This window comes from Penicillium manginii (assembly GCF_028828005.1).
Source record: "Penicillium manginii strain IBT 31320 chromosome Unknown utg000008l:1.0-3226943.0:1.0-3228205.0, whole genome shotgun sequence".
Classification (NCBI taxonomy): domain Eukaryota; kingdom Fungi; phylum Ascomycota; class Eurotiomycetes; order Eurotiales; family Aspergillaceae; genus Penicillium; species Penicillium manginii.
Window position 1 is genome coordinate 1,155,295 of NW_026643109.1, and position 27,621 is coordinate 1,182,915.

The 27,621-nt window shown below is 50.6% G+C and overlaps 12 protein-coding genes across 12 annotated transcripts; 4 read left to right on the forward strand and 8 right to left on the reverse strand.

Annotated features, from left to right (window-relative positions):
- Positions 1 to 154: 154 nt before the first annotated feature.
- On the reverse strand, positions 155 to 1,539 carry N7533_011081 (WD40 repeat domain-containing protein; the record flags this gene model as incomplete). Its single annotated transcript, XM_057107731.1, has 4 exons — positions 155 to 790; positions 844 to 1,339; positions 1,421 to 1,442; positions 1,518 to 1,539. The coding sequence occupies 4 exons, from the start codon at positions 1,537 to 1,539 to the stop codon at positions 155 to 157; spliced, it is 1,176 nt and encodes a 391-aa protein (XP_056955109.1).
- A 436-nt stretch (positions 1,540 to 1,975) lies between these two features.
- Positions 1,976 to 2,338, reverse strand: N7533_011082 (uncharacterized protein; the record flags this gene model as incomplete). The annotated part of the gene is made up of 1 exon (XM_057107732.1): positions 1,976 to 2,338. The coding sequence occupies one exon, from the start codon at positions 2,336 to 2,338 to the stop codon at positions 1,976 to 1,978; it is 363 nt and encodes a 120-aa protein (XP_056955110.1).
- Positions 2,339 to 2,600: 262 nt separating this feature from the next.
- On the reverse strand, positions 2,601 to 3,827 carry N7533_011083 (uncharacterized protein; the record flags this gene model as incomplete). The annotated part of the gene is made up of 1 exon (XM_057107733.1): positions 2,601 to 3,827. One exon carries the CDS (start codon positions 3,825 to 3,827, stop codon positions 2,601 to 2,603), a length of 1,227 nt encoding a protein of 408 aa, XP_056955111.1.
- Positions 3,828 to 7,599: 3,772 nt separating this feature from the next.
- Positions 7,600 to 8,777, reverse strand: N7533_011084 (SUR7/PalI family protein; the record flags this gene model as incomplete). Its single annotated transcript, XM_057107734.1, has 2 exons — positions 7,600 to 8,225; positions 8,300 to 8,777. The coding sequence occupies 2 exons, from the start codon at positions 8,775 to 8,777 to the stop codon at positions 7,600 to 7,602; spliced, it is 1,104 nt and encodes a 367-aa protein (XP_056955112.1).
- A 744-nt stretch (positions 8,778 to 9,521) lies between these two features.
- N7533_011085 (uncharacterized protein) lies at positions 9,522 to 11,065 on the forward strand (the record flags this gene model as incomplete). The annotated part of the gene is made up of 3 exons (XM_057107735.1): positions 9,522 to 10,107; positions 10,168 to 10,773; positions 10,848 to 11,065. The coding sequence occupies 3 exons, from the start codon at positions 9,522 to 9,524 to the stop codon at positions 11,063 to 11,065; spliced, it is 1,410 nt and encodes a 469-aa protein (XP_056955113.1).
- Positions 11,066 to 11,454: 389 nt separating this feature from the next.
- On the forward strand, positions 11,455 to 12,477 carry N7533_011086 (peptide alpha-N-acetyltransferase complex A subunit ARD1; the record flags this gene model as incomplete). The annotated part of the gene is made up of 2 exons (XM_057107736.1): positions 11,455 to 11,821; positions 12,080 to 12,477. The coding sequence occupies 2 exons, from the start codon at positions 11,455 to 11,457 to the stop codon at positions 12,475 to 12,477; spliced, it is 765 nt and encodes a 254-aa protein (XP_056955114.1).
- Positions 12,478 to 12,824: 347 nt separating this feature from the next.
- On the reverse strand, positions 12,825 to 14,936 carry N7533_011087 (uncharacterized protein; the record flags this gene model as incomplete). The annotated part of the gene is made up of 1 exon (XM_057107737.1): positions 12,825 to 14,936. The coding sequence occupies one exon, from the start codon at positions 14,934 to 14,936 to the stop codon at positions 12,825 to 12,827; it is 2,112 nt and encodes a 703-aa protein (XP_056955115.1).
- A 769-nt stretch (positions 14,937 to 15,705) lies between these two features.
- N7533_011088 (COPI-interacting protein CEX1) lies at positions 15,706 to 18,533 on the reverse strand (the record flags this gene model as incomplete). The annotated part of the gene is made up of 9 exons (XM_057107738.1): positions 15,706 to 16,483; positions 16,536 to 16,708; positions 16,762 to 16,965; positions 17,018 to 17,312; positions 17,366 to 17,739; positions 17,795 to 17,941; positions 17,997 to 18,107; positions 18,188 to 18,325; positions 18,411 to 18,533. 9 exons carry the CDS (start codon positions 18,531 to 18,533, stop codon positions 15,706 to 15,708), a joined length of 2,343 nt encoding a protein of 780 aa, XP_056955116.1.
- Positions 18,534 to 21,059: 2,526 nt separating this feature from the next.
- Positions 21,060 to 22,463, forward strand: N7533_011089 (uncharacterized protein; the record flags this gene model as incomplete). Its single annotated transcript, XM_057107739.1, has 2 exons — positions 21,060 to 21,381; positions 21,442 to 22,463. The coding sequence occupies 2 exons, from the start codon at positions 21,060 to 21,062 to the stop codon at positions 22,461 to 22,463; spliced, it is 1,344 nt and encodes a 447-aa protein (XP_056955117.1).
- N7533_011090 (Zn(II)2Cys6 transcription factor domain-containing protein) lies at positions 22,392 to 24,247 on the reverse strand (the record flags this gene model as incomplete). The annotated part of the gene is made up of 4 exons (XM_057107740.1): positions 22,392 to 23,327; positions 23,389 to 23,463; positions 23,515 to 24,113; positions 24,184 to 24,247. The coding sequence occupies 4 exons, from the start codon at positions 24,245 to 24,247 to the stop codon at positions 22,392 to 22,394; spliced, it is 1,674 nt and encodes a 557-aa protein (XP_056955118.1).
- A 776-nt stretch (positions 24,248 to 25,023) lies between these two features.
- Positions 25,024 to 25,359, forward strand: N7533_011091 (Nucleotide-binding alpha-beta plait; the record flags this gene model as incomplete). Its single annotated transcript, XM_057107741.1, has 1 exon — positions 25,024 to 25,359. One exon carries the CDS (start codon positions 25,024 to 25,026, stop codon positions 25,357 to 25,359), a length of 336 nt encoding a protein of 111 aa, XP_056955119.1.
- A 318-nt stretch (positions 25,360 to 25,677) lies between these two features.
- N7533_011092 (alkyl/aryl-sulfatase) lies at positions 25,678 to 27,516 on the reverse strand (the record flags this gene model as incomplete). The annotated part of the gene is made up of 1 exon (XM_057107742.1): positions 25,678 to 27,516. One exon carries the CDS (start codon positions 27,514 to 27,516, stop codon positions 25,678 to 25,680), a length of 1,839 nt encoding a protein of 612 aa, XP_056955120.1.
- Between the last annotated feature and the right edge of the window lie 105 nt (positions 27,517 to 27,621).

Sequence of the window (27,621 nt, forward strand, 5' to 3'; positions counted from 1 at the left end):
ATGCTATGCAACGCGACAAGGAAGTTATCAAAACACACAGAAACGCCACCAACCCAAGAGAAAGAGAGAGAGAAAGCCCCATTGACGCGGAAAGTGGATTATGGCGAAGATGGAAAGTGACTTGTCAAGTCTCCAAAAAGCAAACCAACCAGCCCTAGCGGGGTTCGGAGTAATCGTTCAGGGCAACGCAGACAGCGCCTCGGTGGTGTCCACTGTATTGGCGGATGATGTTACCAGTGCTGAGCTCCCATAGACGTGCGTAGTGATCGCTAGACACTGTGACCAGATAGGCCGAGTCGGCGGAGAATGCGCAGTCCCACACCCAGCGCTGGTGGTTGACGAGGGTGGTTTCGAGGAAGAGCGTGTTGCTGGCAGGGTCCATGGGCGGTCCATCTGGGGTGGTGGTGAAACTCTGTTGCGATGTGTCCTCGCGCGGAGTGCTGTCGGTGATGCGGAGCAGGTCTCTGTCTGTGGTCGAATCTCCGAAGATGCGCATAAGTTCGTTGTTCTGGTTTTTACCGGTAGAATCACCATTGCTTTCGCTGATCTCGTCGGGGTCTTTCTGGGCCTGTCGCTCATTCCATTCTTTGATGGCGACCTTTGCTGGCGCGTAGTCGGCGTCCAGATTCCACACTTTTGCTGTGTGGTCTGCGGCGCAGGTGGCTAGGTGTTTGACGTCGGGGGAGAGGAGGACGCGAGTCAGGTAGTCCCTGTGGGCCTGGAAGCTGCAGACCGGGATGATGCGCGTGGTCTCGTCAGTGATGACCATTCGCCAAATGTAGACGTTTCCCTAACAAGGATTAGTGGGGGTCGCGCAGTCGAGGATATTGAGAGATGACGTACGACTTTGTTTCCTGCGCAAAGTAGAGATCCATCGCTGGCGACACTAACGCTGAGCACGGATGTATCTTCGGCGGGAATGAGCTGGTGGGTGCAGACACTCTCACCAAGATCCCACACGCGCACCATACCAGCCTGATCTCCACTGATGAGCTCGCCCTGGTTTGGATGAATGACGACATCGTTGACGGGAGCTCGGTGGACGTAATTGCGTTGCAGACTGCCCGTGCGTGTATCCCAGACCTTGACAGTGCCGTCCTCGGAGCTGGTGACCATCCACTTGCCTTCGCAATGGAATGCGACACCGGTGATGTTGTTGGTGTGGCCCTCGAATGTCATCACAGGGTTGGGATTTGTAGACTTAATATCATATAGCTTGACATTGTTGTGGCCTGCAGCTGCGAGGAAGCGTTTGTCGGGAGTAATGCAGAGGCGGTTAACCTGGGAGTCGGGGTGTTGAATGGTTCGCGAGCAGATGCCGGACAGCGCTTCCCAGAAGCTGTAGCCGAACAGGTTAGCATTCGATATGCTCGAAGTTATCGAATTGAAAGACTTGGAGCTTGAGGAAGCTTTTGCTTACCGAATGGTATGGTCATACCCCGCTGCGACAGACAAATGCGATCAGTTCAAGCTCGGGGGAAGAATGCGGGGAGCTTTTTGATAAACAGAGCACTTACCTGTGCAGAGAATAACGCTCATACTGGCAGAATGGTATGAAGCAATGTCAGATTTGAGGGGGAGATATATGGTGATTGCAAAGTGAGGAGACTCTGAGCGACTGAGAAAGCTGGAGGAGAGGCTCAACATTCGGAGGAGTTGGAGTCGGCGATCGGAGGCCCCGTTGCACTTAGGACTGTATAGGTCACGTGTATAGAGGCGGTGACTGCCTTAGGATACTGCCGGGTGGGTCCTGCCAGAGATCCACCAAGTATACATTGGCTAGGGTATATGGAGGAAATCTGAACAAAGAGCTACGATAGACTTGGAGATTATGGTGAAATAATTCCATATTCGCGAAAATGATTAAGCTATCGAATTCCTAACTCAATACATCATGTAGGGAAGACATGTTACCTCTCAATGGTGTACTAGCTGATGTAAAGAGCCGAAACAGTCTGACTCTTGAGTCAGTACTTCATCGGGCGAGCTCTTCTTCTATCATCCGGGCTAACTCATCATCATCGGGATGGTAGTCTTCCTCTCCACTCGCATCATGGCGCTCGTCTGGGATTCCAGCTAGCTGTCCCATGAAGAGCGACTGATCATTATCGAAGCAACTATCTGCTAGAGCTTCGTAATCTTCAATAGAGGAGACTGTAGCGGGCTTCGGCTCCTCATCAAAAAGGCTATCGAAGCTGGAAATTGAGGTTGGCGCGCAGGTGTTGAGTTGGACATTGGACGCAGGGGTCGGTGAGGAGTTAATCTCTGTAGCTGTGGAGGATGAGGGCATCACCAGGCTACATCGGACTTGAAGATTAATTCGCTCACAGCCTTGCATTGAGGAGACCTCGGGCGAAACGACATCAGAATTCTCGTTGTTCCCCGTATTCTTCTTCCTGGGCTCCGGTGGCGGAGCTAGCAAGCCCCTCCGCTTCTTGGATGGTGCACCGGAGCCTGGAGCTGAGCCTTGAGGAGGGGAGATATTGTCGAAAAGAGATTGAACAGTCAGTCGGACATCCAACGGTTCTCGAATCCAATCAAGCGTCTTGTGTCTGAGGGCGTGACGAAAGTCGGTTAGCTGGGCTTCATTTGCTGGTGGACTAATTTGAACAGTTGGGAATCCTAGGGGTACTCACATCCTCTGCGCCGTCGTCGGTAAGATCAATCACCACAGCATCATGATGGGGCACAGCAGGGGGTCGATTTGACATCGATGAAATCGAAGCTGGTGACGGGTAGTTGGTTGAAGCAGCCTTGTTGAACTGCGTACCAAGCCCGTCCAGAACTTGCATCGGATCCACGCCTGGAGTTTTCAAGGCAGATATCAAAGAGCGATGCTCAGCCAAGAGCTGATCATACGCGCCTTTCCATGGTTCGGATGCGCCCCAGGTCGATTCGGGAGATTGCCGCGATGGTAGCGTGGGCGATTTCTGGGAAGCTCGGTAGTCGGCGAGGAGGTTGTTGTGTGTTCTGGCCAGATTGGTATACTCATTTTGCCAGTTCTGAAGCTCGGTTTTGAGATTCCTGGCCCGAGTTTGTTGTGTCGATGTCACACGTCGTAAAGTCGTGATTTCTGCCTCCATTTCGTCGATCTTCAATTTTCCCGTCCGCGGATCAGGCTGGCTGTAGCTGAGAAGTTTGTCGCGATATCTGTTGCGCTCGATGACGAGAACGTTGATCCGGCGTTGTGAGTTTTTCAGCCGATGCTGAAGGGCCGAGCTCGAAACCTCCACGTTGACGGTATGGTTGTGCAGAAATGGGGCGGAAGGGTAATACTTAGACACTTTGTAGGGTGACAAGAATGGAACCGTTCGTTGAATAGTTGGGATGGGATCCGCGGTATCGTGGGGGTCCAGTCCGAACCGAGTCATTGCAGCGACGCTGGCTGGGTTGCTGGATCCTGCAACCGAGAAATCATTCGCGGAGACCATGGGTGAGGCACGGTTGGCAAGATCCATACGGGACTGTGTCTGCATGGCCAGAGATTCAAGCGAAGGCGAGGGAACCGACTGGCATGAACGCTTGGTTGGCATCTCGGCTTCGTTGGGGGAAACCTCCTCGAGGGGACGCTTAGCCGGTGTCGGATCAAGGGTGGGGATATCGATTTGATGAACGATGGGATCAAAGTCGGTCAGAGGATCGAAATTATCCATGAGGCCGAGGTCGAGGTCCATACTGAGATCGAACTGGGAGAAGTCCATTGTATGGGCGAAGGATTGTGACTGTGATCCAGGGGAGAGTGTGAGCCCCAGATCCTCAAGTGCAAACTTGCTTGACTCGCCTGAGTCACCCAGGGACAACTCACATTGCTCCATGACTTCGTTCATTTCGCACGGTGAAAACGGTGATACCATGCTCAAAACTTCTTCAAGGCATGTTGCCTAACGATAACCGCTGTGCCTTTCTGCCTGCAGGTTGTCCTGGTGAAGACAAAGGCTGAAGACCGGCTATTGATTGTTAGACAGGCCCACAAGATATGATTCAAGAGAAAGATGGGGTATGACCTTCGCTCGATGTTCACTGAGATGGATGGATGAGGTGAGGATGTCAGCAAATGTTTACCTTTTTCCTTTTTCTGCCTAAATTCTGCTCACCGCTCCAATATTTCCGACCGCCTACCATAAACCAGTGGACTCCCCTTTGCCTATTTAGGAAAGGCTCTCTATGTGTATTATATACTATGGGTGTTCAGTTCTACCTGAAATGTTGCGGTTTATCTACACTTTTTAACCAGAAGGCGTGGCGTCATAGATACGGCTAATCTTGTGGCTGGCAATCAGGTGATTATGATTGAGAGTAGAAGCCCCTGGGGGGTTGTAGCAGTCATAGCAAATATAGAGGATCATTAGGCCTGAGTAGGAAATATCTGGAGGCCGGTTTCTTTTCTTTTCTTTTCTTTCTTCAAATGTGATAGTTTCAGCGTGAAATAAGTATATATCATTGGCCTTCTGTCTTTGCCAGCGTCCTCCTTATTCCTCCGATATTCTGGCCACACCCTCCTCAGGCTGCTCACTCATCGCTGTGCTGCTTTTCTGCACAGTGTCTGCCAGGATAAGCCTACTCTGTCCTCGCAAGATCATGAGGTACATCTCGATTTTCCAGTGCCCAGGTGGTCCGTCGGTCGATATAGATTTAGGTTTAGCCTGTGATACGATGTGCTCCCATTTTCAAGTCTTGATTTGACCTTGCCATTTATCGGAGAAGTTTGAGAAATGAATCTCCCCGATTCGATAATGAGTTGCAACCTGAAGTGACAACGTTTGGGTAATTTGGAACGAAGGACTCGGAATGGTGAAACCGGCTTTATAGGCCCACTTCGATGAGATGTCTCGGGCGATTATATCCCGTAAGACAGAAGCCCTAATCCAATCTCTCGTGCGAGAAAGCCATATCGCCGCCAGATTGCAGCAAAGTTTTCAATAGCCTTTGTGTAAAAGACCGGTATGACGGACTCTGCTTTGGTCGATTCTGAATGTTCTGTAATAGCCTGGTACTAGTAGTATGTCTTGATTATACTCTTCTGGACAGTGAGCGGATCACCGGGTCGAGCTGGAAGATTTAATTGGTGTCGGCCACAATAGAAAGCCTGGGCGACTGTCATTCTAGCTGGGCCATCTTTTGAGAAGTAATTAGCCCAGTTGACATAAGTTATACTTGGATAAAGTTTGGACTTACTTTCGGATACCTAGGTATTTTGCTCAATGCCTTGAGTTTCCCCGATTGTATTTATTCAGTGATTAAATCGCGAGCCTTCCATACATTTTCTTTAATAATCCATGCATCGTTCAGCTGATCGGGAGTAAACTTTTCCTTCAAAGTATATCGAAATACTCCCGCATTGTATCCACAGATCGAGTGCCATCTTGAATGTTCCGAATCTCATCATCACTGTCGACTACTCAACGGTAAGTAGCGTATGGAGACAGGTATCTGTAGACGATGATGATTGTTTTCGGAGTACCAAGAGTGTAAATGCCCATATAGAGGGGTAGAGGGTCGCTTGATACCATGGTTCCCGACAATTACATTCGATTTTATGTATATAAAACGTCAGATCCACCCTAAGATTCTGGTTCTGGAATCGGATCGAGGCTGGTAAATAATTAGCATCATTCTGAAAAAGAGAAGAGAAGAATTTCACGGACCTAATATCACCAGCAACAAGAAAGCTTTCCCAATCACGGACCATGTTTTCCCTTTGAGAATCGCATTATCGTCCAGACTTTTTCTCGTCAAATACTCGTGCTGCTATGGCGGTAATGACCTGTAATTTTTTTCCTTTTTGATCAAGTGTAAACACATTTCGGTTTTGTAATCGAGAATACTCCGATTAACTTCGAGTTGCAGCCGGAATTCAAAGCTCGTCGATCCAAGAGTATTTGTGATGTCTTCCAATGGTCGTCTCAAGGGAGTTCTCTTATAAGGGTATCGAGACACTATTTGAAGTACTAGTATATTTATTTAACGGCGGACAAGTATCAGCCGGCAGCAGACTCAAGAGGAACCACAGAAGATTGGAGGAGTCGCGTAAGACACGAAAAGCGGCGAAAAACCCGAGAAGAGTCACGGAGGGGACAGAATGCATCACAGAAAACACAGAAGAGACCCCATAGATGTTGATCTGGTTCAGAGAATCTCAAGGGCATAAGAATTCTTCAATACGATAATTAAACCGGTACTTCGAGAATCAAGGGTCTCAGCTTGTTTGTCAGAGAGCATGAATGGCATGAAAGATTTCATCCTGTATGTAGGTGCGCTCTCCGTCGTCCAGACGGCGCCATAGTAGATCGAGCCGGATTCCTGGTCTGTCCTGAAGAACAAGAGCATACCCTGGGGAAACGAAAAATTGTACCCGAGTCCCCAGCGATCTAGCAGGATATAGGGAAGAGCAAGACAAGGTCTGAATTCCGAAGTATGCAAAGACTCCGAGAAAGTTGGCCGAAGGTTAAGGTGAACGATTAGGGTAACCCAGTGGCTTTCAGGGCATAGTAAACGAGCTGTGAATTGGCCGCGGTCAATGAAACGTGCTGGAAGTAGAGATAGAATTGTAAATTAAGATCCTGAAGAGAAGATAATTTAGGCCAGCTCAATATCATCGTGAGTAGTGTAAACTTACTACAAGGTAGAATTTGGATAAGTCGCTCTCACAACCATGGAAACTGCAGGATTAAAAAATGATAATCCAAGCGGAGTAGACACCCCCACTGGGGCAAACAAAGAAGTATATAGGTAGATGAGTATGATAAAAGGAGGATAAAAGAAAGAGCCTTGACAATGGAGGGGGTAGAATGTGTCCACAATAGCGATACCATTATGCAGATGTAGAAGGTACGGGACATGAGTATAGCGGAAGGTGCAACCATGGTATCAATCAGCCATCGTCCCTGATACCGCCAATAGTTCCAAGGTTGGTATGGGGGATTTCCGAAGAACCATATCATGGTTTTCTTGTTTACGTGCTTCCCACTAGAGGCATAGGACAGATTGCTTCAGCTCGTTATTCATATTGCTCCCAGCTATCCAGATCATGGAATTGTGGTGGTAAGAGTGTGAGAGAAAGTGTATAGCCTGCTCATCCAGTTGTGTCAGCCACTAACTACTAATACGCTATGTATGCACCTAGGTAAACCTTGGAACTTCTTGAGGGGCAGAAAAGTATCCGACACGGACCCCAACCATAAATAAGCTACCCTTTACCTGCAGCTAAAAACGCCACAATTCACAAAGGAACGAGCTAGCCAGCCTTATTTCGCCAAATTTATCCATAAACAGACCAGATTTACATAGCGGGGTTGAAAACTCCAGTACAAGAAGATTTTATCTATATTGATGACTATCCACAAATCTAAAGCGTAGATATCAACCAAAAGTAGTTGATCCAAGCTTGACCCAGCGCTGTTGATCATTGAAATCGTAAGATGTCAGGGCACAAAAAAATAAAACAAGTAGAGGATCCGGCCAATATGGCACATCGAAAAAAGATAGTTCAAAAATAGACCCTTGATAAAGGGGAGGCAAATCGGATCAGCTCTGATCAGATCGTCTCGGCTCCAAACACATCACCATCCAGCAGTAGGTGGATACCGGAACAGATACAGCTTAGTTTGTTGTGACAGCGTGAGGCTCGACATGCTGTCTTGCACGATCAACGGAAGTCGACCGGCCATTCGAAGGCTCCAAAGCGGCAGTTTTCTCCATCTCGCGCCAGTTGATGCCCTGAGACTTCAGCTGCTTGCGCGCCTTGTGACCGCCACAGCAGGACGCGCAGCAGGAGCCGAACTGGACGATGAAAGCGATCAAACTGAAGCCCGAGGCAATCCACATAAAGGCCAGCATTTGGGTGCCGACATGGGCGTGGATGTTCAAGCTGGGGTCAGCATTGGTGAAGACGTGGGAGAAGATCTCGAACATGACGGTTGCCACGGCGGATGCGACAATGGTGACGAGGGCGGTGAAAAAGGCGAAGATGAGCATGGGTAAAGAGCGCAGCCAGATGAAAGTGCGGCGGCGGTGCGGGGGTTGACCAGCGGGGGTGATTTGCGTGCCGTCAGTACTGGCAGCAGCCCAGAGTTTAATTGTTTGAGGAGGTCGCGAGGATACGGCTAATGGGCTGAGGAATATCATGACGAAATTGAAGACAGCGGCGGCAATGAAGAGGCCGAACATCCAGTGGGATGCAGTCCGGGCTAGATTGAGAGGATCCTGGATATCACTGGGGAGGGCAACTGAGGAGGATTAATATGGCTGTTCTTTTTATATCAAGGGATGGGGTGGGTTTGTTGGAAAGAGGTGGACATACTACTAGCACCAGCAAGCAGCTCGTCCAAGATAATTTCGACAGGGTTGAATGCATAAAGGGACTTAGGCTTGGAGCAGCCGGTGATGCCCGCGTTATTGTAACCCTCGCAGAACCCCCACAGACCGACCTGGTAGAAGTCGTGAAGGCCGATTGAACGAGCGATGGAGTTAATGAGGACGGCATTGGGCACGGAGACGGGAATAATGTCTGTTAAGTCGAGGTACATAAAGTAGGTACTGCGCAAGACTGGCTTGTTGGAGAGGTTGCCAATGCAGACGAGAAGGACAAAGATCCAGGCGAGGAGATATAACAAGGACCGTATGATGCGATGAGTGTGTACTGTGGATGCGCGGCGGCGTGCGAGAGGTCCATTGGAGCTGCGAAAGAAGGGCAGCTTGCGAGTAGCACTTGAGCCCGAGCCCGAGCCTGAGCCCGAGCCTAAGCCTGAGCCATTGGTATTATCTGGCCCGTCGACCATGGCGATGATGGATGAGTTGTTGCAGTGCAAAGCAGCGCAGTGCAGAGCCGACCGGGGAAGGGTAGGGCAGAGCAGGGCAGCAACCAGGCAGATGTTAACGGAAACAGGAGTTTTATTTCTCCTAATCAGATCGGGGCTTGAAGGCTGCCGTGGATCGTCAGTGGCGTTCCACTAGTGGACCTTAGTAAGGGCGATCATATAATCAGCGGAGTGAGTAAGGGGGGGGGGAATGGATATAAATTTAGATGGAGGGAAAGAATGTGAGGAGAAGAGGGAAAGGAGAAAGAAAATTTGTGGAAATCCGAGTAGGACGAGGGGGAGGAGAAGACAAGGAAAGAGACAAAAAGTACAAAGTTACAAGCAATTGAGGATTGAAACTCACGATGGCCAGACCAGTTGAGATGTGAGATGGGTGGGTTGCTCAGGGCGTCTCATGCTATTATTGGCCTATCGAACGGACACCAAGTGGCAACAACGTCAGCATCCAACGGGGCTGAGTGGTTCCTGGTGGGGAACACAAATGGAGCATCGAGATTTAGTGTAGCCTAGAATTACGGCAGTGGCTAGCGACCAGTGAGGAGATTAATTGAAAAGGTGTGAGGGTGCATGATGACGGTGGGAAGAGGTCGATCAATGGAGAACTCGGCACTCTCGACTCCATAGTGACCTACTCCTGTGCTCCGTACCCAATTCTTCCTCTCCCGAGTTCCTCCTTCTCCATCACCACACCATCCTCACCAAACCATGAGGTATACCTCTCTGCTGGCCTTTGGCCTAGCTGGTCTGGCTTTAGCCAAAGATGGTACAACCACCGAGACCATCGATGCTACCGATACCACCACCGATTTCTCCTCCACCATCACTGGATCTTCCACCTCTTACAACTGGTCCGACGCTTCCACCATCACCAATGCCTCAGCTCAAGTTCCCACTGGTTCCTATCTGACCTACACCTCCGTTATTACCCTCGATAATGGCGACCACAAGACCGTGGTATCCTCCTCGCTCAATGCCAGTGCCACCGCGACAGGCAATCAGACCCTTCTCCATACTTCCACCACCGACTCCGTCACCGTGTTGGTTGGCGGTGGTGGAACAACCACCCTGGGTAACAACAGCATGAACGCGACTCGGACACACGCTTCCACCAGTTCGACCCCAACCGAGACCAATACCACCCCTTGCAATGGGTACAGCGAGTTCTGCATGCGCAACTACTCCAACATCACCAATGTTGCCGCCCACAACAGCCCGTTCGTGGTTCCCGGCAATGCCGCCTCCAACCAGGCCCTCAAGGTGACTGACCAGCTGAACGATGGTGTTCGCATGCGTAAGTCTCTTCCCTTTTCCTTCCCGCCACTCAGTTGACCTTCCTTCTAACGAGGAACAGTCCAATTCCAAGCCCACAACAAGAGCGGGGAGATCCACCTCTGTCACTCGAGCTGCGACATGCTCGACGCCGGCACTCTGGAATCCTATCTCGCCCAGGTCTACCAATGGATGCTCAAGAACCCCTATAACGTTGTCACCTTCCTAATGGGTAACTCCGACAACCTCGCACCAACCGCATTTGTCGACTCCATCGAAAAGTCCGGTCTGAAAAACATCATCTACTCGCCCCCGAAGGCCCCCATGGCCTTGGACGATTGGCCCACTCTCTCTGAGATGATTCTCTCCAACAAGCGCGCTGTTTTCTTCATGGACTACGGCGCGAATGAGACCGCCGTGCCCTATATCATGGACGAATTCTCCCAGCTATGGGAGACACCTTTCTCGCCCACTGACCGCGATTTCCCCTGCACTGTGCAGCGTCCACCTGGCTTGAACCACAAGGATGCCACCAACCGCATGTATATGATCAACCACAACCTCAACCTCGAACTGAACTTCGGCTCTATCAGCCTGCTCATCCCCAACACGGCTTATATGGTCGACACTAATAGCGCCAACGAGACCTTGTACGGCAGTCTTGGTAACATGTCCGAGAGATGTACTGGTAAGTGAACAGTCACATACGTCAACAAGATCTCCCCGCAATCAACAAGTGCATATTTACTCACAACCCTCTAGAAAAATGGGACCGCCCTCCCAACTTCCTGCTGGTCGACTACTATAATTGGGGCAAGCCCAATGGCTCTGTCTTCGAGGTTGCTGCGAAAGCGAACAACGTCACATGGAATGGCGACTGCTGCGGCAGCACCTCGGCTGCTGCACACATGGCGGTCGCCAGTGTCTCGACGATGGTCCTCGTAGCAGCGGGCGTCCAGTTCCTCCTCGCGACGTTCTAAAATGACGATTCACGATGTAGCTTTTTTCCCTTTTATCTCGACACATTTGGGTGTACATATCGTAATATAGATGGACAGCAAAGCGCAATATAACAAGCATTAATTCGATTCCCATCCAACAAACACAATTAAACCCAAACTTCTCAATCCACGTACAAAGTAACTACCTATCATCATCACCTTGGTGCAGCTGAGTCCCATAGATGCCCTCCCATATCCACCACATCACGTGCCCCACCCAACGGCAGCCATGAAAACGAACCCAACCACCAAACCACGAAACAACCACACCACCCTTACCACCAATTCTCCCAAAAGAACCGCTCGACAGCGAGAGAGAGCACGCGCAACCCCCACACTCACCTCCCACACCCCCGCCACCCGCCAAAATGGTCGACATCGTCCCCCTCTCCAGCTACCCCTCCTACATCGATCTCCTCCCCTCAATCCAAACCTGCAACATAACCAACCTGCCCGAGAACTACTTCCTAAAATACTACCTCTACCACGCCCTCACCTGGCCGCAACTGAGCTTTGTCGCCGTCGTCCGGCCCAAATCCGGCTACAAGTCGGGCGGCAGCGGGCCTGGGATCGCGGGCGATGTCTCGGGTCAATACCCCAAGGTTGTGGGCTATGTGCTTGCGAAGATGGAGGAGGAGCCTGCGGACGGCAAACCGCATGGTCATATTACTTCATTGAGCGTTATGCGCACGCATAGACGGCTGGGTATCGCTGAGAGGTTGATGCGGATGAGTCGTGAGTTTCCCTTGTTCTTTTTCCTCTCTTTTGCTGCGCTTTTGTTTCTTGTGGTGGTGGTGGTTGGCTGGTTGTACTTTTCTTTCCTGAAGTGAGATCAAATTGTCGGCTTTGGTTTCGTCCGGTCTGGCGGGCTGGAACTGAGCTTGCGGCAATCCAATCCAATCCAATCCAATCCAATCCAATCCAACCTACCAATGCGAATGCGAATGCGAATGCGAAATGGCCGCGAGGGAAAGCAAAAGCTAACATACATAGAACGCGCAATGGCCGAGTCGCACCGCGCTCACTACGTTTCTCTACACGTGCGTATGTCCAACATCGCTGCGCTGCGCCTATACCGCGACACACTGGGCTTTGAGGTGGAGAAGGTGGAGAGCAAGTACTACGCGGACGGCGAGGATGCGTACGCGATGCACCTGAAGCTGGACAGTATGTGGATGGACTGGAAGGCCGTTGAGAAGCGGGACCGGGCGGAGGCGAAGAAGAATAAGAAGGAAGGCGAGGGCGAGGATGAGGATGAGGACGTTGATGAGGGCGAGGCTGTTGGTGATTTGGGGAAGGCGGAGCAGAATGGGGAGAAGATGGTTAATGTTAAGATTGGGAGGGCGCTTGGTGTTGGTGATTTGGTTGAGAGGAGTGATGTTCAGTCATAAGGCTGTTTGCTCGGTCTGGTCTGGGTATGCTTGAGCTTGGTTAAAGCTCTCGCGGGCTTCTAGGCAGTACGGGCTAGTAGAGTCGTACTACCGGTCTATACCGGAGAGGAAAGAAAAAAGAAAGAAAGACCCCGGGCCTACTAGCTTGGGTCGGGGGTGGTTACAGTTGATGAATCTAGGTGTATATCAAGCAATGTATATGCAGTGACTATCGTTACTTCGTTGATGCTACCTCCTTTGGCCGTTCCAAATCGCGCCTTGAAAGATATATATATACGCCAATGAGTAAAGCAAACAGAAAAAAGCGAATGGGCAAAAAGAATCCAGAAGAAATATACATCAATGTATCAGGCTCCGTCCTTTTTCTTATCCTCGTCCCGCTTCTTGGATCGCGGTTTGAGAATATCCTTTATACGAGACGGGGTTCCACCCTTCTTCTTATCTGGGACTTCGGCCGGCGTTTCATGTACGCTAGCCTGTGAGGCAGAAGAAGGAGTATGAAGGTTACTCCTGTTGAATTCCGAGCTCGTCTCGGAGCGCACAGGGAATCGCTGCGGTTGAGGCTGTGCAAGAGGCGGAGCGGGGGAATCGTCTAGCGACACGTTTTTCAATTTGCCATCCAGAGCAGCCAGTTGGTCTTTGGCACTGGCCTTCGCCTTTTCATCGGCTTGCGCAGGCCCATGACGGCGGCGGTTGCGCTTCACGCGCCGGCGGGCACGCTGTTCTTCCCTCGCCCGCTTGACAACGTCTCGGAATGCCTTTCGCGTGGCGCGCATCTCCTCCTTCATGGCGCGACGGTCTATGGATGCGCGTTGCTGTTGCTCAGGAGATTCCCACCGGCCCCAGTCGTTGCTGTCTGTTGGCTGGGTTTGCTGGGGGCGGGTACCTGGGCGCCAGTTCCGGCGGCCGGAGGCGCGGGCTTCGCGGCGGGATTCTTGGAGAGTGGTTAGTTGTTGTCGGAGATCGACGGCTGCGTCGTATAAGATGCGGTCGTGCCTGTCATCGAGAGATTGGAGTTGTGTGCGGACTGTGGTGAGGTCCGAGGCGCTTAGGTCCGAGGTCGTGGAGAGCGAATCAATTGAACTTAGGGAGGACTCGGATGAGGTGGATACTATGGATATGCGGCGTGTTTGTTCAATGGGAGGTTTATCGTCATCTTTGGAGAGGGGCGCAGGTTGGGTTGTGGGCTGCGACGTTGGTTGACTGGGCGGCGTAGGGCTGCTAGTAGGGATGCTTGTAGGAGTAGCCGGGTTTGATATTGTGCCGGTGTATGGGGGATTCCAAGCTGGATATGGAGCGTAGCCAGAAGGTGGGTAGCCTTGATATGCGGGTTGCTTCCGCCCAAACCTTGCCTGCTCTTCGATCCAGCGGCCGTGTGCGAGAGCTTGCTCCTCCACTTGTCGGCCATAGTTCATGGCATGTTGACTGAATTGGTTGCCGTAATGTTCCAAACGCTCGCCATACTTCTGTGCTTTAGAAGTGAGATCCGAGAGCCACCCACCTTTGCCGCTACTAGTACCAGTATTCCCATATTGTGGTTGTTGTTGATAACCCCAACCGTTCCACTGTCCCCATGGAGCGGCTCCAGGTGGTGGATATGGATAGTACTGCGGCAGTTGATGATTTGAGGGTGCACCATGACCAGGAAATTGGGGAGCCCCATACGGCGGTCCAAAAGGCATTGGTGGGTGCGGCATCATGGGGACCGGCGGAGCAGACCAATTTGTGGGCGACGGGGTAGTCTGGCCACTTGCAGACTCGGAAGTATTCTGCGCTCTGCTATCTGTAGCCGCACCAGCACCAGCCCCAGCACCAGTTCCCTGAGTCGCCTTTGTCGCTGCTGGATAGCAGCGGGGACAGAGGGCAGATGATGGCGCAGCGTCGGGTTCCCCAACATATACGAAGACGATTCGGGTGCCGCGTACCTCAAAGAAACACTGATTCCATTCGTCCACCACGACAGCAATGCGAGCCCGTCGTTGCTCATCCGTCTCTTGAGGTCGATCTTTTCGGTCTCGCTGGATCTCCGCCCGTAGTTGTCTCGGGAGATCTTGGGACGTAGCCGCCAGGCCCAATTGAGGCGGGAACAGATATCGCAAAAATGTGTCCCAGTCCTGCTGCAAGACTTCGTTCATCCGCGTCGCCCAGCAACGAGGTCTTCGAGGGAAGTCTTTTGTTTGACTGCGAGGATATATCGTCATATGATGGTCCAGCAGGCCTTGGCTCTCGTCCAACCCTGTGGCAGGCCGCTGCTCAAAGTAGCCTGCGGCGGAGACGAAGTGGGCTGGGACAACGGAGGAGGCTGCCGAGGAGGAGCCACCTGCCTCCGGTGAAGGACCTGAAACATTCGCACGCGATGGGCCATTGGCATTAGCCTGGTTGCTATTTCTATTGCTGGTCGGGGCAACTAATGGATCAACGGCGGCATAAGGCGGTGGTGGGGCCTCCTCCTGTTCCATTGTGACAGGGCTGGAGGGAGATCGTCGGAGAAAGGAGCAGGGTGCGAAGATTGAGGCCTAGGGGGGATTGCAGATATTCGGCAGCCTGTCAAGGCACGTCGCCCATGCTGTGCGATTCGATAGAGGATCTGGAGGATCAAATGGGGATGTTGGTCGAAGGCAGCAGAATTCCGGGCTAGTAGGTCAGCACCGAACAGCTTGGCGCGGGGGATTGGAATGATCGGAGATGCATGTCTCACCGGACTGGAGGGTCAAAGGGAACTGGCCAAGACCGGTATATGCGCAGTCGTAAGGAGTTGCAGAGTGGAATAAAGTTGAAGTTGGGTTGGGTTGATGGTGCCATTCAACTGTGGAAATCCGCCGGGGGCGATAAGATAGTCCACCTCCGCGGAGTTCCTAAGGTACTTTTAAGGTTATTGGACTCTACCCTGGGGTAAAAGGGTAAACCATGGATGAATAGAAGGAATGGATAGCGATGGAATTATAGAAATTATCTTAGGATCCGCCTACAAAGAGACAGGGTCTACCATGTACGCAATGTCACTTGTAGTAAGGTGTGTCCCTGCCCTAACACAGGAGGCTACTACCCCGGCAATATCCTGGTACCGAGGTAGCAACTGGTAGCAACTGGTAGCAACTGGAATACTTTCACAGTAAACTGTCTATAACGACCACAATATCTCTATTATTTCGACTATAGCCTGTATCCTCCCAGGTAATTAGCAATTGTTCAGGGAATTCCATATATACAATACCACAACCCTCAGCCTCAATCCCAAGCATCACCCCACCCATCATCTTCATCGACATTTTCCTTTGGCTTCGTATCAATCTTCTTCGCCGGCGCCGCTGCTCGCGGCTTGGCAGCAGTAACAGGACTTCTTGTAGGAGCCGAATTGGTAGAGGAGGATTTGTTCAAGCCCTTTGGAAGGGGCTTTTTCGCCTTTGACTGATTCTTTGCAGCCAACCACCCAGCAAAATCAGGCTCTCCTCCATCATCAAAAGAGACAGCGGGGGCTGGGCTTGAAGCTGGATCTGGCGAAGAGATTTTCGGCGATGCAACAGCCGCAGTGAAAGGATCGGTTTCTTCATCTTCGTCATCCATTGCGCCCCATGCATCGAAGACATCGTCGCCTTCATCCTCGATTTCCTGCTGCTGCACAACGGGGACCGGTCGATCTGAGAGCGATCGGCCCAGTGGTTGTGCGGCAGGGCGCAGGGGTGTTTGCTTTGGAAGTTCCAATTGCGTGGACGGTGATGATTTAGCAGGCCGAGGAACAGATGCGGAGCGGGTTGCCTCGGTTTCTGCTGGCTTACTGGTGGCGGCTGTAGGCTCGATCTCGCCGTCCGCGGCTGCGATCTTGTTGGTGAACGATGATATCGCCCAGCCGGCCCAGGATTTGTCGGTCGAAGTGCCGATCCTGGCATTAGAGGCCTCGGGCTTGCTGGGTTCTGCAGGTAGCACAGAATCGACCATGGTGGTGGCAAACTTGCGAACGCGTTGGATGTAAAGGTCGAGGGTTTTGTTGGCTTGGTCGCGGATCAACCTAGTAAAGGGTAAGTGGAAGAAGGGGTTGCATTGGTTGCTGGTAGACTCACTTCTCCTTGTCCAGAAGAGCTGGGCAAATGGCGGGAAGAATCTTTGCAGCGCAGTCCTCCTCGGTAAAAACGTCAATTGTGGCGGCCAGTGCGAGAAGACCGGCAACTCTGGCATGCTGGAATGGATCGCGAATGGCTCTTGTGAATGCGGCAATGAGGACCTTTGAGCGAGTCTGAAGAAAATATTAGTTGAGATCAGGATTCCGAATCATGAACTCAAACTCACGCCTTGGGAAAGATTTTTGGCAATTCGGCCAAGACAGATCGTAGTGTTTGTTCGAATACCAGGTTGTTCATCATTAGCGGTGCGGGCAAGGAATCGAAGAAGCTCGCCATTCACGACCCTGTCACTAAGTTTGTTGATGACCGTCAGAACTGCCTTTACGGTCTGCTCGCGGACCACGGGGGCGGCGTCGGTGAAACCAGAGGTCTAGAGAAGTATCAGTCTAGGTCAAAAGTCCTAGGAGTATTGATATGCGCACCATCGGAGGAAAGATCTTGTCATTGACAACTTTCTGAGGAAGATTATCAATCATTAAAGGAAGGTTATCCAATAAACACACGCGTAGAGCTCGATCCGGGTTTCCGAATAAGCGCACGATGACAGGTGTTAATTTGGCATTGAATTCATCCGCTGATAGCTTAGATCCTATCTTGATGGTAGAAGCAAGCACTTTAGGGCCACCGCCGCCAAACTCCACTGACTTGAGCAGCTCGGGGAGAACCTTCATCTTGAAAAAGTCTTCTGGGAAGTCGTCCGTGAGTGTGTTGAGCTCACTAGTTGATTGGGTCAGTGATGAAAAGAGCGCATTGTCGGAGGGGATACAGACTTTATGAATTCCTCTCGTTCTTCGTCACTCTTCAATCCCAGATTATCCATATCCTCTGTCAACCGAATCAAAGATGACTGGAAGAAACCGCCATGCTTCTTACCCTGCTCAACAAAGTGAGCGGGACTTAGTCGGAGTTTCGGATTGGCTGTGCAGAGCCGCTTATAGCTCTGCTGCATAGACACAGGGATATTGGTCGTCTTGCCAGCTTGGTCTCCACCTGAAAAATGCCCATTGAAGACCTCAAAGATCAATGTGCCCAGACCATAAGCATCAACCGCTGACAAAGGGTGCTTTTTGATAGTGTCCCATCCGCCCTTGACAATTTCCGGTGGTGTATACCGATGTGAATCTGGGACGAGACTGCCGTATGTCTGGATCAAGGTTAGTATCCTCTTTATTTTGGCGGTCCTCCATAGAGACACTGACATAGATGATAGCGTCATCTTCTTTCATAGAGCTCAATATATCAAATCCACCCAGTTTCCATTCACCACTTTCACTTGTATAGACCGAGGCTGCGCGCACGGCACCATGGACGGACGACGCGTCTTCATTGATGAATTTAAGAGTAGACTAAATCGCAATCGGGTCAGCAGCTGCGCAGAAAGGAGGGTTGAAACCCACTCACCGAGATACCGTATAATCCCCATTTCGCGGTCTCCTCACTCAAGCTCCGGCGCTTGACTTGCCACTCGAGAGGAGCAACTCGTTCGGTAACGATATAAAGATTCGATTCGGTCTGTAGTATGGAATGAATTAGCCCCGCGCTCACAAAATGTCGTGTAGATTGCCAGCATAGAGCAAAAGGGCCAAACACACCTCGATCGTATCCAACACCTTGATAACACCAGGATGCCTCAATGTCCTGGACTTTCGAACAGCGTTTTTGGCCAGTGGCAATCGCGACTTATTCGCGTTGATATCGAACGTGAACACGCTGCACGCCGAGCCATCATCCTATCCAGCCATTTTATCAGTACAAGCCGTGTCACGCATTCGCCCGCAGCCGAAGCGCATGTTGTAGAGTTGGAAGCCATCCTACCCGTTTCGTACCGTTGTGAAGCGTCCAGATCGAATCGCCAATGTCGACTCGATCACCTAGTGAAAATGGTAGCGAGGAACCCTTGGCGATCGCGGAGGCGACGGCGGACTTGAGGAAATCCATGGGCGTGGCGGTGATTATCTGGCCGCAGTGTTTGGGTACTTTTCGCCTAAGAATTCGGGGCGGCCAAGCCAATGGCCGGTGAAGTTGAGTCGCGCGGGATCGAGTGTATGAGTAGTAAAATAGAAAAAGGAGGGCAGACAACGACCAGAAAGAAAGAAGAGTATGGAGGAGTAGAATGATTCAATGGGGGGACGATCCAAGCAGGTGAGTTGCGGCCCCGCGTTCGGCCTGACCTTCAAGGCACGTGGATTTAACTATTCAAGCTAAGCTGAGCTGCTTCTCTCCTCTCTTCCTCCCCTCTACTCCCCTCCTCCTAACACAGTTGTCTTCCACTCGCCAACACCAGTTCAATCTCACTCCAATTCCCGTGAGTCCCCTCCTTCTCTACCCCTAGCACCACACCACATATCCCAATTCGGCGCGCTCTCTCCTATGATGTGAAACCTGGTAAAAGGTCAGACCGCGCAACACCACAACCCAACAACCCCCAAATCATGCAAAACCGAAGGTACACGAGATCTCCACCGAAGAGTCACCGATTCAACTTCCCCTCCAATCAACCAAGAACCCGAAACCACGCGTCTCCGCCAAATCCAACCCCGTTTATCAACATCAAGCTTCCTGTTACTCTCGAGTGACTACCTTATACCAATGATCCTCGGACCTGCGGTATAACGGGACATTGGGAGCTAGAGTCTTATCTATCCAAGACGAAGTCCGCCAGAGCTTACGCACGCTTCCCAATCACTCTACACTATCCTCTATTCTGCGCCCGGTCGTTGGTACACCTACCTACCCAGCACGCCTATCTCAAATCTTTTCCTCTCTCCCGCAAGCAAAGCACGGTTTCTAAAAGGCAAACGAGGGTCCGAGTCTACGATGTGGCTCTCTTCGGGCACGGTGGCTGATAGTCATCGCGGGGCCCTGGGTGTAATGCCGTGTACAGTGACTGCGATTTCCTTTTCCCCGCTTGCGGGGCGAGGTTATTCGTGGAAGCCGTTTTATCTGGGGTTCCTTTTTCCGCTTTTCTCCATGAGGACTGTACAGGAACCAATGGCAACGGCTGACAGGCTGGTGGGCTCGTGGGATTGTTGGAATATGCTTGCGTGGAGGAGGGAGGGTTTGGGGTGGGAGTGCTGGGTGGGATAGATACTAGGGATCGGGTGTGGAGGTGGGCATGGATGTGGACGTGTGAGGGAGGTGGTATGATACCTATGTACCATATCTGGTAGGGCGGAGTCTTGAGAGAAGATGAGAGGGGATAGGGATGGTTCTGGCTGGGGTGCCGCGGGTTTTTGTGAGATTGGAGTGGGTTGGGGAGATGAGGTTATTTCTTTGGTGGATTGTTTCTGCACCGCGGGGATTTGTGGTGGTTTTTGGGTTGGGGTTGAATGATGATCATTTGAAACTGAAAAGACCTGAGGAGAAAGAGACGACTTCCCATGCTGTGTTGCACTTTGAATTTCTGCTTTGACGGATTCGGACTTGTTTTGGTTCTATTACTGACTTGTCTTGAAAGAATAGGTTGACAGAAGTGGTTATCATCAGTCAGGTGCTGCATGATCACTCCAGGGCTAGTTCAAAGAAAAGGTGGGTGGGGTATCAATCAATCAATTCCATCCGAGGTCTATTACCATTAGCTCTATATGCTTCATATCTTCGCCTCAACACTGTGGCGGATTAACCTACCTAGGCAGTAGGGCCTGTGCATTGCTGTGCTATCTAGAGCTTCATTCTACTTGCTTGGATTGAGCGGTCGGCTGGTGCACTGGTGCCAGTGTGAAGTCCTTAAGAGAAGTTACTGCTAGAAAACATGATTCCACGATCAAATCAGCTCTACTACTAGTAGTACTATCCTCAGAGTCATCTCCCGCGTGATAAACCCTGATCTCAGTCTGAATTCCCGACACAGATTAACGGCCCACTGGCAACAACCAAGTTAGTATGACGCGTTTTCAATTCCACGTGTTTGGCGGTGTTTCTATCCATGATTCCAAGGTTTATATACCCAGATACGCAACTTGAAGAGTCTTGTACAAGAGGGCAAATTGTTCGCCATGCGACAATACTCTAGTACCTAGGTAGCGAAAGCCGAATCGGGCGGTGCAAAAGTATACAAAAGAAAGTAGAATTGCTTTTACTCCATAGTAGGGCTCATATAAAACCCAATCTTCGACTGCAATCACAGCGAATTCTACAGTCAATCTTCAGGGTGTTGACACGCTTAACCTTGTTAGGCGCATTTTGCGAGAAGTGGGGGCTTGCCTCGACCAGTTGGAGGCTCGGCAAATGTGGGGATGTGCAGTAACTTTCCATGATGATCGCTCGCAGAATGCACTCAAAAGGGTAATTGGTGAGAATCTCGAGGGTTCACAGAACTTCGGGGTTATTTAAGAATCGGGACATTTGTCGGTATGTTTGGTGAAGAATTGTGATTGAACCGTCAGTTTATTCAGTTCGAATACACCAATCCTCCTACTTGCAATAGCACTCGGCGAAAACACCGAGAAGCATCATATTGCGATGATGCAACCAGAGACCTGTTTCTCTCCTCCTCCACCTTACGAGGCTACTGTGCAAAGCCCAGTCCAACGCCAGTACGGCATCGTGGCGGCCGATTATCAAAGCCGGAGTATCCAGCGCAATGAACACACACATTTCCAACCATCAAATCAACATTATCAACAATGGGACCCGCCAAGACCATACGGCCTCCCACAGTATGAGATGCAACACCATAGCTCGAATATCGGGCCTGGTCCCTCAAACAGACAGGAATACTTATCAGAAACACAATTTGCGGTCCAACTGCAAACATCGCCACGACCCAAGGCATGCGTTATCCCCCGTAAGTCTATTTCCTAGCCCCATGAATGTGAACCTTTTCTAACAAACTGTGGCTTGTTAGAAGTGACAAAAGTCTTCGGAGGCTCCCATATGAGTCCATTTGTTCGGGCCCGCGCCCCAGAGCTAGAACAACAATATGGCCTCTCCGCAATCGAGCTCCTCACTTTTATCGACGAACTCAATGAATCGTTCCTTGCCAATCCAGCACTACAGGCCGCAGGAGCCATCGGAAGTATTGTCGGATTTGTGCCTCTCGCCAGCACACAAATAGCCGGTGGCGCGATTAATCTTGCGGCCGGACTCAGCGCTGCGGGAGTTTCATTTGTCCGCACAAAGCAATTCATGAAGAGGTCGAATGAGACTATTTTCAAGCCAAAGGGTCTTCATGCCCAGCTTTGTAAGACAGATAAGATGCTAGAACATATCGGCATGGCGAATAACGGCGCCGTTTTCGCGGGGCAGCAGAGTCGGGCTATTTTGGAAAATGGCCAGGTTGAGGCTGACCAGAATCCAATTTCGAGGAGGATGGAGGTTCTCGGTGATCGGGTCACGAAATTATCGTTTCATGATGTGGAGGCTCGCCTCGCACCAGATAACTGGATCAAGAAGGCCGGGGCGTATTCGGCACAGCGGGCCGAGTCCAAACAGTTGGAGAAGTTGAACAAGAGACAAGCCAAGTCGGAGAGAAAGTCTGGCAGGCACGAGAGAAAAGCTTCCAAGGCTGAACGGAAACAGGATAGGGCCAATGAAAAGGTCGGAGATATTATGGAGGAGATGGAAGAGGTTCGTGTCCGCATCCAGAGTCTTGATCCAACTTCGCGAAAATACGAGAAGGCGCATAAGGAGCTTCGGGAGGAGTGGAAAGAACTGGAGAAGGACTTGCGTGAAGCAGAGAGAGACCTATATCGTGGTGATAGGAAGAGTCGCAAAGTGGATGAGAAGAGCCAGAAGCGACTGCAAAAAGATGGGAAGAAAGTGAACAAAATACTCTGGATTGTGATCATGCCCGACTCAGAGTGTTCTTCTAGTGACGATGATGACTGGGATTCGGATGAGTCGATGGAAAAGAATCATGAATCGTGATATGTAGGAGCTGATATAGAAGCGGACTGTATTTGATAGTTTAATAATTAGCACATGTTCAGCAATGGAGAGCGTTCGGCTCTGATATTCTTTCGTTCTTGAATCGTTCAATACCTTGTCCAACTTGCGTGGCATGTTCTCGCGCCGCCCAATCTCGAATCCATGAATATCTGCAACGAAGGCCATGACAATTTCAAGCCATGACTTTGCCCTGCCATCGCGATTGCCATCAAGGTGTAAATATGCAATATTTATCGGAAAGATGATCAAGAATGCCCCTGAGCTGCGTCGGAAACAGTGAAGATGATAGTCCACCATTCGACACGTTTCGACTGCAACATCATGTCTCGTTCCCTGCATGGGAAGAAGAGGGTCACTGACATAGGCAGAACTTGGATTATCAGTATTTATACCGATCAGTTGAAGTGATCGCGTCAAGATCACTCGTATGGAATTGTATGTCATCAGCTCGTTCGCCCGGTACGGGTTAACAAACCAGAGAACAGACTCAAATGGACTGGGCGGAAGAGGTAGCGATGTTTCTGGGTCAAGGCCATTTGGCGAAACCGAATAGGTTGAAGCAGGGAAGTCTTTCTCCCATTCCCAGCGCCAGGAGTACAATGCGTTGAGAGAGGCTAAGAGTCTTTCCCGAAGTTTTGTGAGGAAATTCTCTTTGTCAGAAGAATCGCGTGTCCATTTGCCAAGAAGATCAATATCTTCGAGGTAGCCAGGAATATCGCACAAAATGTCATGTAATTTATCTATAGGAAGTTTGGCTCCGAGTCCGACTTCTTCCCAAGGAACAGTCTTCCACTCGGTAGTTTCTAGAAAGCAGTGTTTCCTTTCGACAAGGTAGCCGATCAACTTTAGATGTTGAGGATTTTGGTTAGAGAAATCAAGAAAATTATGGGACGGGACCTCTTACTATGCATGATCTCAACGTCGGAAGCAGGGAAAACCCCACCCCAGATTGGTGGCGCTGGGGTCCTCTGATGACGACCTACATCAGAGTCAGTCGCAAAGCAATATAAGAGCAGCAAAAGAGAAATACCAAGTGAGCAAGCCCTCTGTAATGATGGAGCCAGCCGGTTGGCTGGTGAAATGTAACAAGTTCATAGATAGCCATACAGATGATCGCGACTAGTACATCATCTTTCAAGACCAAGGTGGCATCCTGCAGCTGTGCTCGCAGTGCACTTAAGGCGCGAGAGTAAAATCCAGCCCCTTTTCGCATCAGATCCGATTGGCGATGTGTCTTTGCGAAATAGCTTGTGGCCAACGCGCGGGTCGATGCAAAGGCCAAGGGGCCGTCATTCTCTGTAGATTGGAGAAGCCCAGAGACCCAGCCCGCAGACTCGGGTGACGATGGGTTCTCATGCCATGTGAACAATCGGTCCACCAAGTGTGAGATGAAGATTGTCTGCTCATCCCATGCTGGATTTGGGATCAATGGGATCAGTGGGAGTTCGATGATGGACCCTGGTGAGACAGCGGTGTCTGTGTTGCTGGGTGTTGGACTGGATGCATTGTGTTTTGGTGCACTCTTCTTGGCTAGTTGTGATGTGAGATCTTTAAACTCCCCATATTGAACATAGCCGTCACACTGGAAGCCACCTTTGATGCAGCGTTCACAGGAAGGCTTAGCTTCATCTGGAGTGGGTTAGCCATGACTAACATCAAGTTGGAACAGTTGTGAGGTTGAGTGAATATGTTCTCGCACCACATTTTACTCTTCGCCTGCGACAGGTCTTACAGCCTTTACTGCGACCACCGATGCCAACCATTGTCTACCCAGGTGGAGATGAATGGAGAGCTGCGAGGGAGTTACTCCCCAAGGTGTGAATTTGTTACCCGTTATTCACATCAGCCATCGTACTGTATTGAAATTCGATGTCTTGGTTACGAGTAACTTACCACTAACCCAAAATGGGCAAGTGGGTATAATTGGTCGATCAGAGTGGGGCGAATGGGGCAGTAGCCTGGGCCTCGGCCTGGCCATCTCTCTCTCTCCGTTTACATCTCTGCTTCTACTTCTGGCATTCACTCTATACTTCGCCAATCCATTCATTCATCGCTCGCCAAACACTCCTCCACACCCGTTATTATCCTTGGGCCCGATCTGGCATGTCCTGCTTGGCAGTAAGCCTTCAAGGCGATGTTATCATGGATATTCATTACAACCCTGACCACGTCTTTATAAACACCCAGTGAACGGAATATATCATTTTGCGACTCAAAGGACCTGCCGGCAATTCCGTCCTGCGAGAACTGCATACGAGGCTTCTTCTATCTGAACTACCAAGCCAGTCTTGCTCAGAAACCTCGAAACTCCCGGCTCACTCAATGCCAACGCCATTTTCCACAGACTGGTTCCATGGGAAGAAATTGCCCGGACCTAGAGGTGGGTGTTCCTAGGTGCAACCGACTTGAAGTGCCTTGTTCAGTCATGCGCCATATTGAACCAGCGGATCCCATTCACCTCTCTATCACAATGCACGCTTCAAACTCGACAGCCGCAAGAAGCCGCAGCTAGGTAGCGATGATTTGGGTCCTCTCGACCATGTTGGTGCGGGTCAGTAAGTTTCGCCGCCTTACCACGGAGAACCGCGAAGGAATTACCAATGTCTACATCCGAGGCTTCCTCCCAGATATTACCGACGAAATGCTTCATGCCTATGCCGTTCGATTTAGAAATATCGAGCGTTGCAAGGCCATTGTCGACCTGGACACAAGTCTTTGCAAAGGGTATCTGAGACCCGTCAGCCCATTGCTGCATTATGCGGACCCTTCTTCTCACTTTTCTGAGATGAGGATCTGCACGATGCCTTCTGGTTGTCTGCATGGCGCTGATAAATTAGAGGGCTATGGTCTGAAAAATCAGTCAATTCCCTACTAGCCAGACATAGAGATATACAGGTGTTGGGATAAGAGTCGAGAAGTCATCCTTGGTGGCACGCCGCCTTTTTCCACTGGGTCCTTGCTGAATCCTCTTGAGGGGCATTGAATCGTGGTTTCTTATTCAAAAGCATAGAGCTGAATTTTTGAATCTAATGACATCTTGGGACATGATCTACTAAAGGATCATGGCACTTTTCTATTATCCAAAGAAAAGACAGCTAAGGCATGGAAATGAAAACATAAATATCTTAAGAAACCAATTAACAAATGCCATTGCGTTTTAGACCATAGGCTTAGTTCTGCATTGTATGGAGTCTTATAGTTGTACTTTCTTCGTACCTGTTGGGATGGCGTGTTCCACCAATGACAAAAGCTGGGGAACCAATGACCAATCCCCCTCTCGCACCGCTTGCTGCTTTTCTTCCCCGTTGAGCACCCCTAGAAGCTCAATCTTCTTGAGTTCCAGAGTAAGACCCGGTTTTCCTCCGAATTCCCCAGTACCCGAAGCTACTCTATGGGTCAAAGCCCCGTTGCTAATGTTGACTCTATACCATGTGTCCTCATCAATCACATGAATGTCAACAGCAATTACCGAGTCCCCAGCTTTGAAACCATCCAATTGGATCGAAAGCAGAGTTAGCCATTGATCGACAGTCTGCGTTGGTCGCATTTGATTGCCCATATTCTGTCGTGGCTGGGGCGCCTTCTCAGCAACCAACTCTCGAGCCCCGGTCAAATAAAAATTACGCCAAGTTCCATTCTCCGTTCCATATCCAAGTTTTGTGAATACGCCAGACAAGGCTCTTTTGGAGCTGGTGTGAGTCGCATCGTGCGATACAGCATGGCCTAGCAAGGTCGCGGCGAATCGCAAGTCGCCTCGCTCTGCAAATTCCTCTGCCTTCCGAACAACCTCGTCGATTCCTCCCATGCATTCAATGTATCTTGCTGCATTCTCCTTCGGAGGGTGCTCCCAAAGATGAGCAGGGTTTCCATCAAACCAGCCAATGTATCTTTGATAGATACCCTTGACATTGTGACTGACGGATCCGTAGAATCCTTGACAGTACCATTTCTTTTGCAACGACGGCGGCAGAGTGAGTACCTCGGCGATCTCGATCCCCGATAATCCCTTATTCATCATGCGCACAGTTTGATCATGGAGAAATGCGTACATATCGCGTTGATCTGATAAAAGGTCCGAGATTTCTTTTTCGCCCCAGGTCGGCCACGCGTGCCCCGCGCAAAGAACATCCGATGAATGTCCATAAAGCGAGAGCGATTCGTCCAGATATTGCGACCAAGCCTTGGAATCTCGCACTTGTGCACCGCGAAGCGTGATGATATTATGCAGGCTGTGCGTGGCACACTCGGCGATATACAATGCCCGGTGATCTGGGAAGAAAAAGTTCATCTCGGAGGGTGCCTCAGAGCCAGGGACCATTTGGAACACAATCCGTACGCCGTCCACAACAGTTTCCTCGCCTGTTTTATAGATAGTGACGTTTGGTGGAACGAGCGAGTTGACTCCAGTCGGCACTCCCATGCCTAATCCACAACCAATTTGACCCTCCGGGCCCTTGGGCAAAGCAGTCCCGTACATGAAGACAGCACGACGCCGCATAGCATTACCGGCATAGAAATTCTCGCTCAGAGCTTCTTCCATAAACCCCTCTGGCGCGATGATCGGGATATCATGACTTTTGGCGAGAGGGAGAATTCCTTGTGCGCCGCCGAAATGATCTATATGCGAATGCGAATAGATCACACCCGTGACATTCCGGTCGCCGCGATGCTGCCGGTACAAGGATAGGGCAGTGGCAGCGCATTCTACCGCTGTCAAAGGGTCGATGACAATGACGCCTTCAGTTCCCTCGACAATAGTCATATTTGAGAGATCAAGTCCACGGACTTGGTAGACTCCTTCCGTGACTTTGAATAGTCCCTGCATGGAAGCTAACTGGCCTTGACGCCATAGTTTCGGGTTGGCCGTCGCCGGACACTCGGATCTGAGAAAATTGTATTCTTCGTTGTTCCATACGACACGTCCGTCTTCAGCAGTGATGATGCAGGGGTCGAGGGCACTGATGAAGCCACGCTGAGCGTTTTCAAAGTCGGCTCTGTCGGCGAAGGATGGCTCAACGTGCGGATTCGTCATTTTCCAAGTTGTGAAATTTGAAAGGGTATCTTTGGTTAATGGCGCGACTTCAATTTTGATTTAAAGGCGGAACTCCACTTTATATTCTAGAGTTTGGTCATTATT